The 17,380-nt window shown below is 42.4% G+C and overlaps 1 protein-coding gene across 23 annotated transcripts in view; it reads right to left on the bottom strand.

Moving 5' to 3' along the window:
* Positions 1-17,380, bottom strand: part of LOC143153680 (protein muscleblind) — a 648,624-nt gene that overhangs the window by 550,393 nt on the left and 80,851 nt on the right. Inside the window, exon 4 of one of the 23 annotated variants that reach the window (XM_076325125.1) lies at positions 6,566-6,910. The exons of the other annotated variants lie outside the window; for them this stretch is intronic. Coding sequence (XP_076181240.1) covers positions 6,887-6,910 — 24 coding nt within the window. The 3' untranslated portion in view covers positions 6,566-6,886. Of the gene's footprint in view, positions 1-6,565; positions 6,911-17,380 lie in introns of those variants that run through there. 23 annotated transcript variants of the gene reach the window in all.

A 17,380-nucleotide genomic window follows, 5' to 3' on the forward strand; every position in this document is an offset into this window, starting at 1 on the left:
ATGTTGCGGGTCATGGAAAGGTGTTCTTAAAAATGAGCAAAGGAGTAGGAAAACAGGTCCGAAACGTCGACCATTTCCGAGTTACGAGGAAAAATTTGGTGCGATCGCAACGGATGTCTGCAGCTCGTTTCAAAGCATGCCGCGACACGACTCTTCGGCAACGGTCGAACACTCTCAGGAATGCTAGGTTTTCCCTTTATTTCGCGATAAGACAAACCGGTAGGACAATTGCTACCGAAGAGGACACTTGAGATAACTGCTATACGATACACGTCTCGAAACTAGACCAGTGTTCGCTAACGCTTCTCCATTTATTTCGACAAATACGGTTAAACGATTCAGAAATCGATGCCAGAGTAACGAAATTGTTATAAACATCGAAGCCGTCGAAAAGCAATAGATACAATACGATTATATAATACGTAAATAGTAACTTACATAAGTTCTACTGTATCTACCGCAGTCGTGTGGGTTTGTTTGTACAAAGTCGTTCTTCGAGTCGAACGTAGCACAGCAGGGACCTGCAGATTGGCCAACTTATCGTTTAATCCGAATATTAATTAATTCATGGACGTACGAATAACCGAAACAGATCTTTTCATAATATTCGATAAATACGATAAAATTCGTCCAGTAGAGGGTCGATGCAGGTTTGGTTGAATCTTAAACGGTTAACAGAACATCGATTTCAAATCCGTATAGTTGAGTTTGAGTTCAGATTCACTTCCGTAACATTGTGCTCGATCCGTGTTGTACCTTTCATTTGTTAAGTCTTATAAACGCTGTTAACGGACCGGTAGTTTATTCTGTTCTTGTGTCCATTACACAAGTTTCTTGGAACAGTCGCGAAACAACTCTATACTTTGTCCCTTCGACCGGGTCCTGGCACTCTTTCCCACCTCTACATTTTGAAATAACGATTAAGAAAAGTTGGGAACTACGAGGAAGAAATTTCGTTGCAACATGACAACGCTGGACCCCACGGACCACCAAAGAGGCAACTGGGAAGTTGGACCTCACCATCGTACAGACTTTCACCTTACACCGAAACTGAGGGAACACTTTCGTGGGTATCCGTTTCACTCAAACGAAGAAGTGAAAACATCCGACTATGTCGGGTTTGGGGAGACAAAGCGTGAAGCTCTTTCGCGACGACTTCGAGAAACTTGTCCATCGTTGGCAGAAGTGAAAAGAGCTCGTTTTCAGAATTCTGTTCTTGCTTCGTTTATTAAAGTACAATAGAACGTCGATTGTACGAACTAAATGCGGTTAGCTTGGATTTTGGGACAGCCAACGTTGCAAATATTCTATAAAAACTGTGAAGCGGCATCATTTTTACGGACGCGCGTTTGCGTTATACTTTTGAATTCCAGCACCACTCTTTCGATTTCGGTACTCGTTTTGCGAATCGAAACGTAGAATTTCAACGACAGGTGTTTACATTCCATACTTGCGAGATACTACATACGGGTTCTTGAATCGTAGACACAATGTATCGTAGAAGTTGGTTACGTTGTTTACTTATGACAGATACAAGTTTCAAAGTGCAAACAATGTTAGTATAGAACTTGTGACGCTATATACGCGCAACTTGTTCCGTGTTCCGGTAATCGATGCCTCGCGTAATCGACGTTTCCGATTATCGACGTTCGAAGCAATGGTACGAGAATGGAGGTATTACTTTCCGTACGTACATCGAAACCTAAGATTCTTGACAAGCTCTGCGCATCGTGCGCCACTCTGGTCGTGAAACGTTCGAACGAATTTAATCTCTGAACAGATTTCTCTTAGCATTAACGTACCAATGTATCATTTAGTTGGAACAGTTTTCTGTAAAGATCCTACAGAATAGTTAGGCAAAATGTACGAATAAATCTTTTCCTCCTTTTCTTTCCACGTACACGTTGCGTTTCACCGAGTTCTTTATCCTCGTGTTCCGCGTCCATCCTATTAACCCCTTACCCTATTTAAGTTTCAATAACGCGTGTTATAACCAACACCGAGGTCGGTCAGAACTCTCACTGTCCTCGCGAACGTTGAATTTTCTTTCCGAAAACATTATGTAAGCGTTTTTTTCTAATATTTTTAAGAAAATATATTCGAACGTACGAATCTGGACAAGATTCACGGGCCAGAAGCGCGAGAACAGTTGCAATAGATAACAAATAACAGTTTCAAAACTATTCGTATTTCATACATAAACGATACTTTAATTGAAACTAGAGTCTCCTGAAAGTCTTCGAGTGTGACTTCGTTAGAAGGAATGTAACAATACAATGCTTAAAAGTAAATAGTATATTGCAAAAAAAAATGTTGTTACGTTGTTTACTACGACGGTTGTTCAGGTTCCGTACGTTTCAATCGTTATCTCCCCGTCGAACTATTTTTAGTATATATGGCCCGATCTTCGTTCTACGTGTCAGACTCGTGAGGTTCACGTTTCGTCCAAAGTTTTCATCGCGAATTATACTCGCGACGTTCACGTTTCGTTCGAAATCTTCGTCAGACTCGCGAGGTTCACGTTTGGCTCAAAATTTTCATCGCGAGTCGGGTTCGTCGAAGCACGGCAAGGGGTTAAGTAAACGGTAAAAATCGATGACGATCGACGTATCTCCTCCCGTTGCGGGCTACAAAATCGCAAGATGAACGGTTTTCGTCGATGCAGCGGCGAATTTTCGAGTATCGCGCGAAATTGCGAAAAACGATCGGCGCGGAGGGGACCGGTCGTGTGCGTGCGTGTGCGGGGGGGGGGGGGGGGGGGGGTCGAGGTGGTAGTGTTTCGATAGCTTTTTTCCCCATTTTATAATAACGGTATAGCTGTTCCCGGCGTCGTTACGGTTACCAATAGGGGAACCGCGAGCGAATCGATAATGAAAATGCATGACCGAGAAATTTCGTGGCGCGAGTCGAGCCGCTCGTAAACCCTTCTTTTTCACGCGTATCGTCCGCCGGCCGACCGGACAATGGGTCGTTATCGACGCGAGAAAAATTTCTCCACGGTCTCTCGTCGCCGCGTCCCCGCCTTTCGCGATCTTTACGACCCGCCGATGTAATAATACCCGAACCGAGTCCTATTTTTAGTGTAAACCTTCCTCGTAACCTGCCCTCGCTTGCGCTTTCTAGCCGCGCGACCCGTGCACAGCGGCAACGCGCTCTGCTTTCGCGAGAAGTGGAAGGGAGGAGAAAAAAAAAGAAGGAACGCAACGACGTCGACGATGACGACGACGACGACAACGACAACGAAAGAATGACGAGAACGACGCAACGACGACGAGAGAACGACGAGAGAACGAGGAGAACGAGGAGAACGAGGAGAACGAGGAGAACGACGTGAACGACGAGAACGACACAACGGTGGGGTACACGCAAGAGTCGTGCGCGTCCGTGAAAGCAAGCGGCTTACGGCGCGCAGGCATAACAGGATTTAAGCCACTGTGAAACCGGTCCTCCCACTGGGTACCGGGCGCGAGAGCACACCAACGGCCATCGCGAAAAATCTCCGCCGTTTCTGTCCGCGTCGCGTTGCCGAACTTCGTCGCTCGCAAAAAGATTCACCTCGCTTCTGCTCCCTCTCGAGCGTCGTTCCCCCACTCGACGACGCTTCGCGCCTCCCCGTCCATCTTCCTCACCGATCTCATCTAACCCGCCGATTCAACGAATCGATTGAATTCTTCGTTAAACTCTGACCGACGGTTTTATAATTGCGAGGGTAACGAGCCACGGTTCGCTTCCCAACGCCGAAATACCGCGGTTTGCGCGCTGAACACTCGCTCCGAATTTCTCGGTTGGGAAATTCTTTTTACGGTCGTTTGTTGGTCTTCGTTTGTGTGGGTACGGGTTCGTTTTACGTCGTTCGCGTACCACGAATTGTCATTTCCATTTGGTGCTCCGGTTGTTGGAAAATGCTCCAAGATTGGATTTATTTATGCGTTGGAAATGTGCGCCGAGCTTTCATTCTCGCGCATGCGTCCAGCGGAATCGAAGGAAACCGTGCGCGTGGACCCCGTTTCAGGGTCGTCCTCGTCGTGCGCAACAGGGATCAGGTCTTCTGGTAAACAACTGTTGTAGAGTCATTCCGTAAGATATTTTTACAAGTGGTAAGAAACGATAGGAAAATGTACTTCAAGGTAGAAGCTCTCTTTCTTTCGAATAAATTGAAGAGAAAAGTTGTCGATAGAGTTGTCTAAAAATGTTCCGAATTAACGGTTGATTACCGATTTCGTAAGTTTCCTTGATCACCGTTCCGGATTCTTTCGTAATTTATACTTGCAGCACATCTCGACCTATTCGATCCAAAGTTTCCACAGAAGTTACGTTTTGAAATACCACGACTTTTACAATAGATAGCATTTATTCGTTTTCGAAACGAGCTTGATTCGAAACAAATCTTTAACCGCACCTCGCTTCTTTTGTACGTATAATATTACATTGTCACGATAAACGTGTAATATATGCACGTGTAATTCGTAAATTCACGGCAATATTTTAGAAATAGAGTAAACATCGAGAATGAATATTACCGCGAGCAAGAAATTTTATACAACGACAAATCGAATGTTTAAAATTTCAATGGTGTAAAATTGAAAGAAATGTTTGAAATACGTGTAGATTTTGATCGTAATGCGCGTACAATGATTGCGAGTATTAACGGTTAATGTTTACGATAATTTATAGCGTCGATGATCTGCAAAAGATCCGCGAGATTCGATATTAAAAACGTATTCGCGCAAAAGCGAATATTTTAGGCATTTTTTGTAATCTTATACAATTCAGAAACTATATTATTTATGTACGAACTTTGGTTACGTAACTTTTTTTAATCGTTTTTATTCGGTTCGGTGCGCACATTTTCTTTGAAAATGCATTCCTGTGCATTTACGAATCACCCTGTATACACGGCGTGGTACTCAACCGCGGTAAAAGATCGAAATTTAGCATTTTATGTTTTCCATTTAAGAATGATGTGCGCGGTGCAAAGTGATGGTATCGGTCTGTATGAAATTTTATTACTCGACAAGTTCGAAAGAAGAGTACCATTTGTTAATATCGCTTATACGAGGAACGATAATTTATATTCGATCTGTGTACGGACGCTGCGCAACGATTTTTCGAACCGTGGCAGATCCGTATCATTGGAATTCATAAGTTGTTTTCCTATGTTTCCTAAACGAGGATACCAAATGGACGAAACGTTGAAAGAATAAAGGACGTTGCAGCAGATTTCTTTGCTCTTAGCGCCGATAAAGGAAATACGCTGTTTCTAGTATTTTATAGTACGGTTTATCGAAAAATCGGACAAAATAAAGAGAAGAGAAACCATTGTTCAAGAAATAATAATTTTTCGACCATATTCGTAACATCAATTTTCTCCACTTTACTTCGTGGGATCGGTTTGGTCGCCCCTGAACAAGAATATTATTTTTAAGAATGAAAAACTAATTTCCAAACAATCGTTATACTATCGATTTCCTCTACTTCGCTTCGTGGAATCGATCAGTTTGGTCGTTCCTCGACAAAGAGAATATTATTTTCGATATTTAAGAATTAGCAACATCAATTTTCTCTAATTCGCTTGGTGGAATCGACCGGTTTGGCCCAGTCCTCGATCAAACCTGAATACGTAAACGCGAATAGAAATTTGGCAACGACAACAATTTTACAGTCTCTCTGGTCTCGTCTCGTTCTCCAAGAAGTAACCTAACAAACAAACGGATACAATTTATCCAAGACCGTTAAGAATTAGGAAGTCCTATCGAAATACTGGAACACGCTCGCGCAAGGAAGAGCCATCTTCCCGTGTAATTTCCGTCGCGGCGCAACGTGACGCGTTGGAATCGAGCGAATCGAGTGTTCTCTCCGGCGTGTCCGATATATTTCAAACTTCTGCACGCCTCGAGATAGCTCAGGCTAGCTCGAGATAGGCTTCGCGAACCGTAAAAGTCGAGAACTCGTGGGCAGCTTCCAAGGGGGCAGCACGATATTGCATGGTAACTGCATAGCAGTGCTCTGCTGCTCGCCGCTTTGAAGGTCACGAGTCGACGACTTCAAGAGAGCCTCAAGACCGGTTTCCACGCGGGCCCACGTCGTCTACGGTCATACAGGGTGTCCGTGAAAGTACGTCGCGGTTTCGGTAATCACCGAGCACCGTTCCAGCGATCGATCGACCCGCCAACAATTTCCAAAATATACTGCCGAACCGTCCGTTGATAAGGTTCTCGAAAAAACTGTGCGAGTCGATCCTTCAGAAATTCAGAATCGACCGTCAATGGAAAAATTTTCTTCCCTCGCGTGCTTCCCAAGAAGCTTCGATCCAATCGTTTTTTTTCGAATTACATTTTTTCCCTTACGTTTGTCAATTTTTCTACGTCTGACTTCAGACTTAGTTTCATCTTCATCGAAAAGATACCAAAAACTAATCTGCGAGACTTTACGTAAAAGATGCGATACAGTCGACGGATTTGCATTTGCGAACAATGTAAACATTAATTACGAGTCGGTGGTAAATTTAAAAAATGTATCACCGATACTAGTATCCAGATTACTCGCCGTACCGACGATCAGTAGCACGATACAAATTTCTACGTTTACAACGAGTAACCAGAGTTACTACTTTGGAATTATACTTCGTTTTGCTTCCGTCTTTTCGCGCGAATTTCTTTTATACGAGAAATTGCGTTTTTCCTAAAATCCTTCTTCTTTATTGCATCGCGAAATAATTTGTAGCTTCGTAACTTACCTCGGTCGAGGTACAACATAGAAAACGTTTAACGAAACGATCAAACCGATGACGCTGATAAAAAGCAAAATATTCTTTTCGTACACGCTACTCACCGAATCTCTTCGAAGAAAGACCAAATCGCAACGCGATCGTAAAAGTAGTTAATTACTACGAATTCCAATGGACTCTTACCTGTAATCAGAAATAATAACAATATTTTTACGGCCGGTAAAATACCATAACGAACTTGATAAATAATTCATGTCTTATTTAACACCGTACCGTGGAACGCGAGAAACATAAATGATACTTCTCAAGGATAATATGTACATTTCGTATGAAATTATATTTCTTTCGATTATTTTATATTTTAAATTTTTCGTCTTCGAGACACATCGAGGAATTATTCGTTTCGCACAGATTCGTTTCATCGTCGCGGATGATACTTCTCTCGGGGAATGCTACACGTTTCGCACGTTTTCCGTATGTTTTCGAGATAAAGAAAAAAGAAGAAAGAAAAAAAAAAAAACTTCCATTAGCCCTTCGTTAAACGTCGTTAAACGTCGTTAAACGTCGTTTCACGGTGCTCGCTTTATAAAGCGACAATTTTCCAAGTGTAACGCTGCTCGGCAATTTCGCGAATAGTCTGCAGACTTCCGCTACCACGGTATCGATTAAACTTGTTTTCTCGAAACGAGAGGTTCCCCGTTGCACATTTCACCGACGGCTAACAATAAGTAGCCTCAGCGTCGTAAAAGGGAGTACGCATGCGAGGAGTGCCGAGCGACGCGATTAAACCTACATCTTTCTTCGCGCGTCCGATTTCGTCTCGCATTACGGCGCGTTCTCGTGAAAAATAAAACCTTTCGCGGACGTAGCCTCGTACTCCATTAGCAAGATGAGCGTTCTCATTGCGGGATCTAGGTATGTATATTCTATTAAAATGTGTCGAACGTTTTCCCACTTCGTGTATTCCTGTCTCGTGGGCAGTCATAGTAACCGAATTTATGGTTACGGATAACGCGACGCAAGGTGCTCTTCCACGGAAATTAAACTTTTTTCCTCTTTCCATTTGAATAAAACCGTGTACTTTCTCACGAAATTTAACACCAGATTTATCAACCGATCAAAATTACTGGTTTCAACTGCTTTCATAATGAAATTTACTTTAAATTCCAAAGCACGTTTTCTGAAGACGTTAGGACTTTTCTAATCTATAGATGCGGTCAATTTTATAAATTCCTCCTTTTCCTCGTCGATTGTTTTTTCTTTTTTTGAGATACAGATGAGATATAATATTCCGAAATCTGTCGATAGTTCTAGCGTTAAAGGCACGAAAATCGACACTTTTGAAAGATTTGGCGAAACAAAAGAAATCCCTACGGAGAATAACTCATTGGCGAATGGCTGGTTTATCGTTAGATTGCCTTGTCGCTGGTCCACCGATAATTATTACCCCCAATTACTATAATTATCTCTGTACAAACGAATCAATTATTATACCTCGATGCTTAGCTATCTCATCTTTCCCATCCCGTGTCTCTCTTATCTTCCACTATAATTATCGTAAATTACAATCTATACAAGGATCGAGTTCCCATTCAATTTATCGGACACACCCGGTAGATCGATCGATAATTTTACACTCAGCATCCACGTACATATATGTGCGCTACAGCCACACTTTTACGAAAACTAAAAACTCGATAAAACCGCGAACGTTCGAATATTTTGTTTATTTATTTGACGACTAAACTGGTTATCCTGATTGTATACATTGTACGTTGGAAATAATAATTACACGGGCAAACGCGCACCATCTAAAGAGCGATGAACAAGTTTGGAGAGGTTAGTATTAAAATTGTTGGATTAAATTGCACCAAGGAAATTGAATATAGTTCAGACGCGAGTAAATATGGTAATTTCGCGCATAAATTTGTACAAAAGAAGACGGATCTAGAGACCAGTTCGTTACAGACGTTCGAATTCCGCGTTAGATCGCAAAATTGAGTCCACACGGAAACATTTAACGAGTATGGTAGAGATTTTGTATAAAAAATCGACCAAAATAATGTCGTACCGCTAATGCGAAATAAGAATTCTTCTATCTTTCGTTATATCTTCGCGATACTATTATCAATGAGTCGGTCAAGTTTTCTCGGTGAAAACAAGCCCAAACACGACCTCGTTCGGAGTGTTTTTAATTACAGTAATTCCCGCTTCCTAGTGACACGCTCTACAGTGGATTACAGTAATGGAATCATCCCCTCCTGTGTACGTTTCTTCATGGCGAGTGAAAAGAAGCCCAAACACGACCTTATTTGGATTATTTTTAATTACACGTATTCGGTAGCTGTTCAGAAATAATTTGAACAAGGTGTAGTTCAAAATAGGTCAAATACGGCAGTATTCGAACTTCTTTTCAGCTGGAAATCCTCATCGATCCATTGACGATATAATCGCGAAGATACAATGGCGAATATAAAAATTTCAATTTTCCTTAGAATCTCACAATTCGATGTTCGTCGATGAGTGCTCGTTCCTATTTCTACACCGAATGTATTCGATACCCGTAAATAAATAATCGTTATTAATCGTTTGCGCTTGAGGATTCCTCGGTAACTGGTCGCTCGATAAAATTTCTCGAAACAAAAATTAGATACAATTTCGAACTTTTTCACCCATTTTCAATATTTCGTAAGACGTAACAATCGAATGCGAAGTCTTGCAATTTTCCATGGCGAAGTGCAACGTAAATCGCTGCGTTAAATTCCACGACGACTGAGAGCCGCCTTTCGAGTGGAAAGGGTTAAGGTACGAAGATAATCGAGATAGAAAGCGAGCAGAAATATTCTCAAAAATATCGACACCACGATTTTGTTGTTCCACGCGGTTAGAAATATTTTTCAAACACGGTCAAAAGAGTAAATATTGTAGGGTCGTTTCCTTGTCGAAAAATGAACCGAGAACATGGTACTCGTACCGCAGGCGCGCGTAATCCTAGGATTTTTGACGCCATTCTTCTCGGAGACAAAGCACCGTAGAAAAAACGTGGATTCTACGTTTTCGAGCGACTTTTGCGCGCAGAATCGCCATGTTGCAATTTGACCACAATTTTAGCCGCGACGTCGATAGTCCGTATTCCTCCTTCCATTTGTACGATCCTCGGCGCAGCGATTAGAGGAACTAACCGCTATATTCGTTGCAGACAAAACAAAGCCCGAAAATCCTCTTCCCGCGAAACGTTTCGAGGGTGGAGCAGCTTTTGCCGACGAGTCAACCGTAAATAATCGTCGATGCGAGCGTAATCGGTTCAAAATAAATGACTGAACTTTCACGCAAACCAGATACGGTTTGTTAATTACGATCTACGCGTTTATATGGCCGACGATAAATTCATCGAGGCCGGCCGGTACAGCGAATTATAGCTTATCGCGATGTCCGTTGATGTAAATCTTCCAGGGCATGAAGATGTAACGACTGACGAGCGTTAAGGTTCGATTCGTCGAATCGGAGTGCCCGATAAAGAACAAGCGTACTTTTATTTTTATCGGCGCGAGGTCCGTGTCCATTTTTCCACCGACGGTGTCGTTTTTCGTCCCGATCGAACGTCTGGAAGGTCTCTGGAACGATTCATCCTTGAAAATTCGAGGACCATAAACCAAAGGTTTTGCAAACCAGAACACGGAGCTACCGTGACCTCCTCCCTCTGCTACGCGTACCCCCGAAATCCCCTCAACCGAAGAGATGTTTCGTTCGTGCGCTATACCAGCGAGGTTAGCAACGTGGCTGTAGTCAGGAGTGCAGCTGTGACTCGCTCCGTATTGCAACGCCGGCTACGGGCGTCCGTTGCAACGAATGGCGCCGGCCCGTGGTCGATGAAATTTTCAACAAATTTTTTACCCAAACCCAACTCCAGAACCCGGATAACCTTTTGTGTATTTCATGGGGAAAATTTTTAAGGCACTCGTTCGTTCTCCCGGAAACGACAGCCCGGAACATCTATAAAATATCGTCGTTACAAAAGCACAATGTTTCAACGAAAATGTGAACCAACGCCTTTGGACGTGTCTTAACCAAAAGAACGATAAATCCGATCGATTTATCAACGCGATAAGAAAGAAACAAAATAATCTACGATCGTGTACAGATTGAACAAAATTCGACATTTTTATATCTTGTTTCTTCTTCTTAGTAGCGTAGGATTAACGACTTTATCCGCTATACGACGGTAATTAGCTCGTTCGAGCCTAAATCGGGTCCCTTTAAAAATTACGGTAGAAAATAGTAGGTTGTTCGATAAGTTTTGTCATCTTTTCCATTGTAAAAAGAACACTACGACACTTCAGCTTTGAACAACTGTAAATATACGAACGAGTCGACAAGATCCACATGAAACTTCGCACACGTTCATCGCACAGTAGTACCATCTTTAGAAAAATTAAACGACGAACCTGATAGTTTCATTTCTTATCGAACGACAAAACTTATCGAGCAACCTGTTATAACAGGTCGATTTATTTCGTAACGACAGAAGATTCGCATCTGGTCATTCATTCGAAGTGACGTAACCATTTCGTAAACTACCGTTTGTACTAAGAGCGAGGTCCCACGTGTCTATCGAACAGGCTGCGCTGAGAAATCGGCAATTAACGCGTTTACGATTTTTACGACGTAACGGATAAGATACGTAGCGTAAATGTAAAGAAATACTAGTTTTAGTATCGCACATTGATCATCGCTTGCGAGAGCAGTCCTTGCTTGTCCGTGAAACACACAGAGACGATAAATCGGGTGTCATGGATATTGATATTTCCAACGACAATGAATCGAAGTTTATCGTAGCAACTGAAAAAGGAACAATGGTATCCACTTTGAATTCTGAGCTCGAGTCGATGCATCGAATAAACATAAACATAGTGGGGAGAACGGAATCTCCTGATTCGAATCCGGGGTAAAAATTGTCAGCCAAAGGCGGGAATTACCGTAAATGTCACCGGTTGATAATTTGTCGCCAGAGGCGGATGACCCGCAAAGTGTCGGGATCGAGGGACCGTCAAAAGGAAAACGTTTCGCGGTGGCAGAGGGTGGTGAGGGTGGGGTTAACTTCGTTGATAATAGTACATTTGAAAGTCTATGACGCAAGGTTGGGGAACGGCGGTGTTATCAAGCGGCGTGTTAAAAATAGGCCGGTAGACTTTACTGTAACTTGAAGCATGTCCCGAGACAAGCTTACAGTCTCGAGAAGGGTGGAACACGGAAGTCTCGTGATCTCCTCTCGTCCGACCTAAACCTCCGAAATCCTTCTGACGAAACGCTTCTGTCGTCCCTCTTTCCAATCCTCGCTCGTGTTTTCTCACTCTCTTATCCCCCACGTCCCTTACGTCGTGTCGCCCTTTTCCCATCTTTGTTTCCGTCTCTTTTGCGCGATTACAATTTGAAGAGAACCGAGCCGCCGCTCCTACCGTGAATGGATCGAGTTTACTGCCACCAGAAGAGTCTTACGTCAGGACTAAACTGATGCAGTATTCACGCCGGCGGCTACGACCTGCGAGGCAACAACTCACGCTACCCGAATAATCGTCGTGTAACCATTCGACGACGCCCGAATATTTCGACCAGTCCTCTACTTTCGATCCCGCCCGTAACAAATACAAAAGCGCAAAACCGAGTAGACGTTTTCCATTCGACAGTTTCTGCTTAAACCTCGTCTCGTTACACCCGGGTCTCTTCAGACACAGAGAGACTTTTTCATCGTTCGAATATACCATAATACGATTCAACCCCAACCTTGCGTCATAGACTTTCAAATGTACTATTATCAACCAAGTTAACCCCCCAACCCTCACCTCCCTCTGCCACCGCGAAACGTTTCCCTTTTGACGGTCCCTCGATCCCGACACTTTGCGGGTCATCCGCCTCTGGCGACAAATTATCAACCGGTGACATTTACGGTAATTCCGGCCTTCGGGTGACAATTTTTACCCCGGATTCGAGTCACGAGATTCCGTTCTCCCCACTAGGTTTATGTACAACTTACAAGACACTACCTATTCGGCTGCGATCGTTCTCGAAGGAACTTTCCATAGAAATTAAGAGAGGTACGACGAGGTAATGGAATTTTTACACGAAATATTTGAGCAAGATCAAATTACCTAAACCGCAGGTTTGCGAGGGTTAAAACACCTTTTCAAAATTTCTATATCGCTCTTCGTGTAGCACTCGGATAAGCGAACGAATTTCTCTCTCCTCCCCCTCTCAACTAAATGAATCGAATTCCGCACCATCGTTGCTGTATTTCGCTCATACTCGGTATACTTTAGAATATCGACAATTGAATAGGAACCTCGTTGGTCGCACCCTGTTGACAGGTGGAAGAGAGGATCGCTTAGCAACGAATCAAATTGGAAGTGGACGAACGCACAAGCAAGTCTCGTTCTTGTTGAATCGGTTTGTCGTATACAAAATACAGAAAGTAACTTATTTCTGTTACGAAAATATGTTCGAAAGGATTTACCACAACCAAAGTGGATAGAATTTAAGCAGATGTCCACCGAACGATTGCTAGAGAGTCACGAAAATAACTGGATTAATTGAAATCGACCTCGGTAATACAGATTCTGTATCGATCGATTATTATCATAAAGAGAGGTCTTGTTCCACTAAACCACTAACTATGTGTCAAAATGAACGTTGCAGAAACTGAAGTAGTTTGGCTGATGATTCATTTGACCTACTTTCTCAGACAAGAAGGAATTCGATAACGTTCATAATGTCAAAAGTATGTTAAAAGTTAGAGTTTGTTGAATTTACCGATCGCTCCACCAGCAATCCCAAGGTAAAATGTTAAAATTTTGTAGACGAAACGCTCGGTAAATTAAAGGTTTCTTCGTTGTAAACGTAAAAGAGACGACGTTACCCCGGTTTTTGAGATGTAACTTAAATCACCGGTGAATTAAAGCTGTTACTTGATCGTTGTGATATATGATTTTAATATCACGGTGACTATAAAATCATTGGTCGATTTTAGATATCAAAAGTGTACGTTAGCTATGTTAGCGCGTGATCCTTTTCTATTGTTGAACTTTAACGTTAATAGGAAGACTCTTTATTCGTTCAATGTTAATTTGCATCTTCCATGATTCCAGGATAAAAGCTGTGCCGTTTCTCACAGTTCTTTTACCGGAAGACATCGAAACCTACCCGACAATACTCCTTTATTCTTTTGGTAATGCAACGTCGGGCTGCTCGCCTCTCTCGACACACGCGAACCTAGTCTAAAGGATCAATCCTATGACATCCGATAGTTACGTGATTTGGAGTCAGTAACCGTTGTGTTCACACGCGACCGTGCATGGTTTATATCAAGACCTCGTTCAGTTATTAAACCAGCCGTAAATATTTCAAGTCGAACAATATCGGGATATCTACTTTCAAAACATTCTTAACCGACGTTGACACGAACGAATACATGTAACAAACTGTATGTACATTGATCTATTTTCTTAATACCTATTAAGAGATATCAATAGGTATTAATACCCCTATCGTTACAACGTTTGTCCCTTTGGCGTGTAACTATTTTTTTAACAGAACTTTTTATACATCGGATAGCGAAAAACAACGTTTATTTGATGTTACACAGTATCTTCTTACACTCGACGAATCACGTTTGCTTGTTTAGTATAAACAAGGAAGAAACAAAGATCTAAGAAAAAAAAAAAAGATAAGAAATTGTCGTTACAATCGCGTACCGTATCACCGTTAATCTCTTCAAAGATACCGACACGTGTATGTATGTTTAGTTTTCAAGTTATTTTAAGTATTGTAACACAGAAACGATCGTTGAAATTCTAAACGAACATTCGTAATTAAATTTCCCAACGGTGTAACACGGAAAGTTCGTCGCAAGATCGATAGGTGTCGTACAACGATATCGTTTGAATTTTTTATTCGCTTCGCGCAAATTCGCAAGGCTATTTGCAACAACGAATAAATTGTTACCACTGTGTTGGTTCAATTATCGAGGTTGTATCGTATCTCTTTACTTCGGACGGTACGAGGATCGACCTCGAGCAGAGATAAAAAAAGGTCGATTCTTGGAAGAAAATCGTTGCCGTTTCGTTATAACTGAACTGTGACGAACTCGATTCGCGTTCGGTCAATCGGACGATATCGTACAAAACGTGGCATAATTTCTGGCACGACGAGAAAAGATGCAATGCTTTCCGATAAAATATGCACGTTGAATAAAATGTTTGCACCGAAACCACCATTTTGAAGGAAAATAATTTTGGAGAACGTCGAACATAGTTATCGTCGGTAAAGAAAACGCGATGGTTTTTCATTCTGGATCGCTGCTACCTTCCGATACAACAAATCTGGTATTACGTCCGAAGGAGTAATTTAATACACGTTTTGCTCGAGTTTTTAAACGTCAACGAGGTAAACATTTCCAATAGCTTACCGCTTAGGAAAGTAAGTACGTTATTAGAACACGAGACTGTGTTAAATTATTTTGATAAGTGGTTTTTTCGCTAGAGACTCGAAACATTTCTCAAAAACTCTATTCTTCGTAGTCTTCTCCGAAAATTGTAGCCTTCCTCGTCGAAACGAAACCCCAACGTCCGTAACGAACGTTGACTCTTCCCATGATCATTGACAAACTTGTGCGTGCATTGAAAACGTGTACACATTCGATCGAATAGTAAGTATTCCTTATTCGGCGATACTGTAAAACGAGTTCGTTAAAAAAATTATGCTACCTTTCGGTCGATAAGAAATCAAAATATTTAATCGTACGGGAAATGATACATTTTCTCGATTTATTCGCGGAAATTATTATCGTCTCTTACCACCACCGTTGATTCTTCCGTACTTTGCCCGCCTCTGTGAAACGTTTACTTTTACTTTGTTATCTCAAAGAGGTTACAACTTCGACAAACACTGTAATTTTAAATGCAAACAACCCAACCGAAACGATCGATAACCATTCGCAAATGAAACGAAATACATTTTTCATTCTCCCCGTTGTAAATTATTCCCTTTCTTAAAAATCGTTCGATTTCGAATACTCGCAGAATTTAGCATACACGAACATCGATGATTAACCGCGAGCAATTACCGATTCGTTTCGATCGAATCGCTCGCGTTCGAACTTGGACAAAATTATTTCGAAAGGTTGTTCGACTCATCGAAGACGAAACCGCGAAGCTCGTAACACCGGACGTGAAATTGTCCCTGCATCGATAAAGAAGCGCGTAACGTGATACGTTCGTATCGGCCAATTTCCTTGTACCTTCGTCTAAAGGAATAATTGAACGAATACATTTCACCTGGACGTACGCCCACTGTGAAACGAATTTGCCTCGACTGTTTCGGAGCGTGTCGTTAAAATCTATCGTAAATCGTGACGAAGTAGGATCAATTTCATTCGTCGGCGGGGAACTCCTCGCGCGCGAACTTCGTTGCTACCGCGTTTTATGCCCCACTTTCGCGATCATTTCGCTCCGCGTCTGACTACGAACTGGTAGCCGGTCGCTCGCGTCGTTGCAATTTTAAGGGGACCGAGACGTTTGCAACACGAATGGACCGAGTTCACCGCAGAAAAAACTGTTACGTCGGGCTTGAACTGATACAGTATTCACGTTGGCAACTGCAGCCGGCGAACCGAGTCGCGGCTCAATAGCCGCCCTGTAATGGCTCCGACGCTCTTTGAAATTTTCATCGGCGTGGAAAAACGCTCCGAACCGGGGCGAACTTCCGCGCGATTGGTGAAATAATTTCGCTGGTACCGGGTCCGCGAAGGATCGCTGGCGTATTCGAGCGGCGTTCTTGCCTTCGTTGGAAATCGTACAGGAACGCGAAACCTCGGATTTCGGGTGTCCTCGTTTCCATCTATGTCGAGAGAACGAACTTTTCCCCAAATTTCGTCTCGTTCTCGCCTAACTCGTTCCTCGCGTCTCTAGTCGCTGTCCCGTAAAAATGCTAAGCGAACGACTCTGTTTACAACTCGCGGCTTTTTCCCACGCGGTTCAATAACAGTGATCGTTAACCATTTCGGTTAGGATATCGTGCGAGACACGTGGTAAGGAAATCGGACCGAACGCAAGAACCAGAGTATACCCTTTCTAATATTCTTTCAAAACATTACAAAGAAATCCTTATAATAGGTTGCTCGATAAGTTTTATTTCTCCAAAGATGGTGCTATTGTTCGATGAACGTGTGTAGAGTTTCGTATATTTACAGTTGTTCAAAGTCGAAGTGTCGTAGTATTTTTTTTTACATTGGAAAAAACGACAAAATTTATTCAACGATCCAGTATAGTGTCTTTGAAAAGAAAATTTAACGTTCACGAGGACAGTTAGAGTCGTGACCGATCTTGACGTCGACTATAACACGTTTTACCGAAATTTCAATCGTAAGGTGTTAAATTCTTCTCCGAACGTAATCGGTGCGTAAACAACGGATCTCGAATCGATGATTCTTCGTAGTCGATGGACCGACTCGATGTCCGCCTGTACGCGAGGATTTTCACGAGAATCTCTAAACACCGGTAGCTACGAATGCAAATTTCGCCTTTTGTCTACTGTTCTGAATTATTGATACCATTGCGGGGTATTTGTCGCGCAAACTGCAAGAAAGTCTACACGACACTGTGC

This window comes from Ptiloglossa arizonensis, chromosome 13 (genome assembly GCF_051014685.1).
Source record: "Ptiloglossa arizonensis isolate GNS036 chromosome 13, iyPtiAriz1_principal, whole genome shotgun sequence".
Lineage (NCBI taxonomy): Eukaryota > Metazoa > Arthropoda > Insecta > Hymenoptera > Colletidae > Ptiloglossa > Ptiloglossa arizonensis.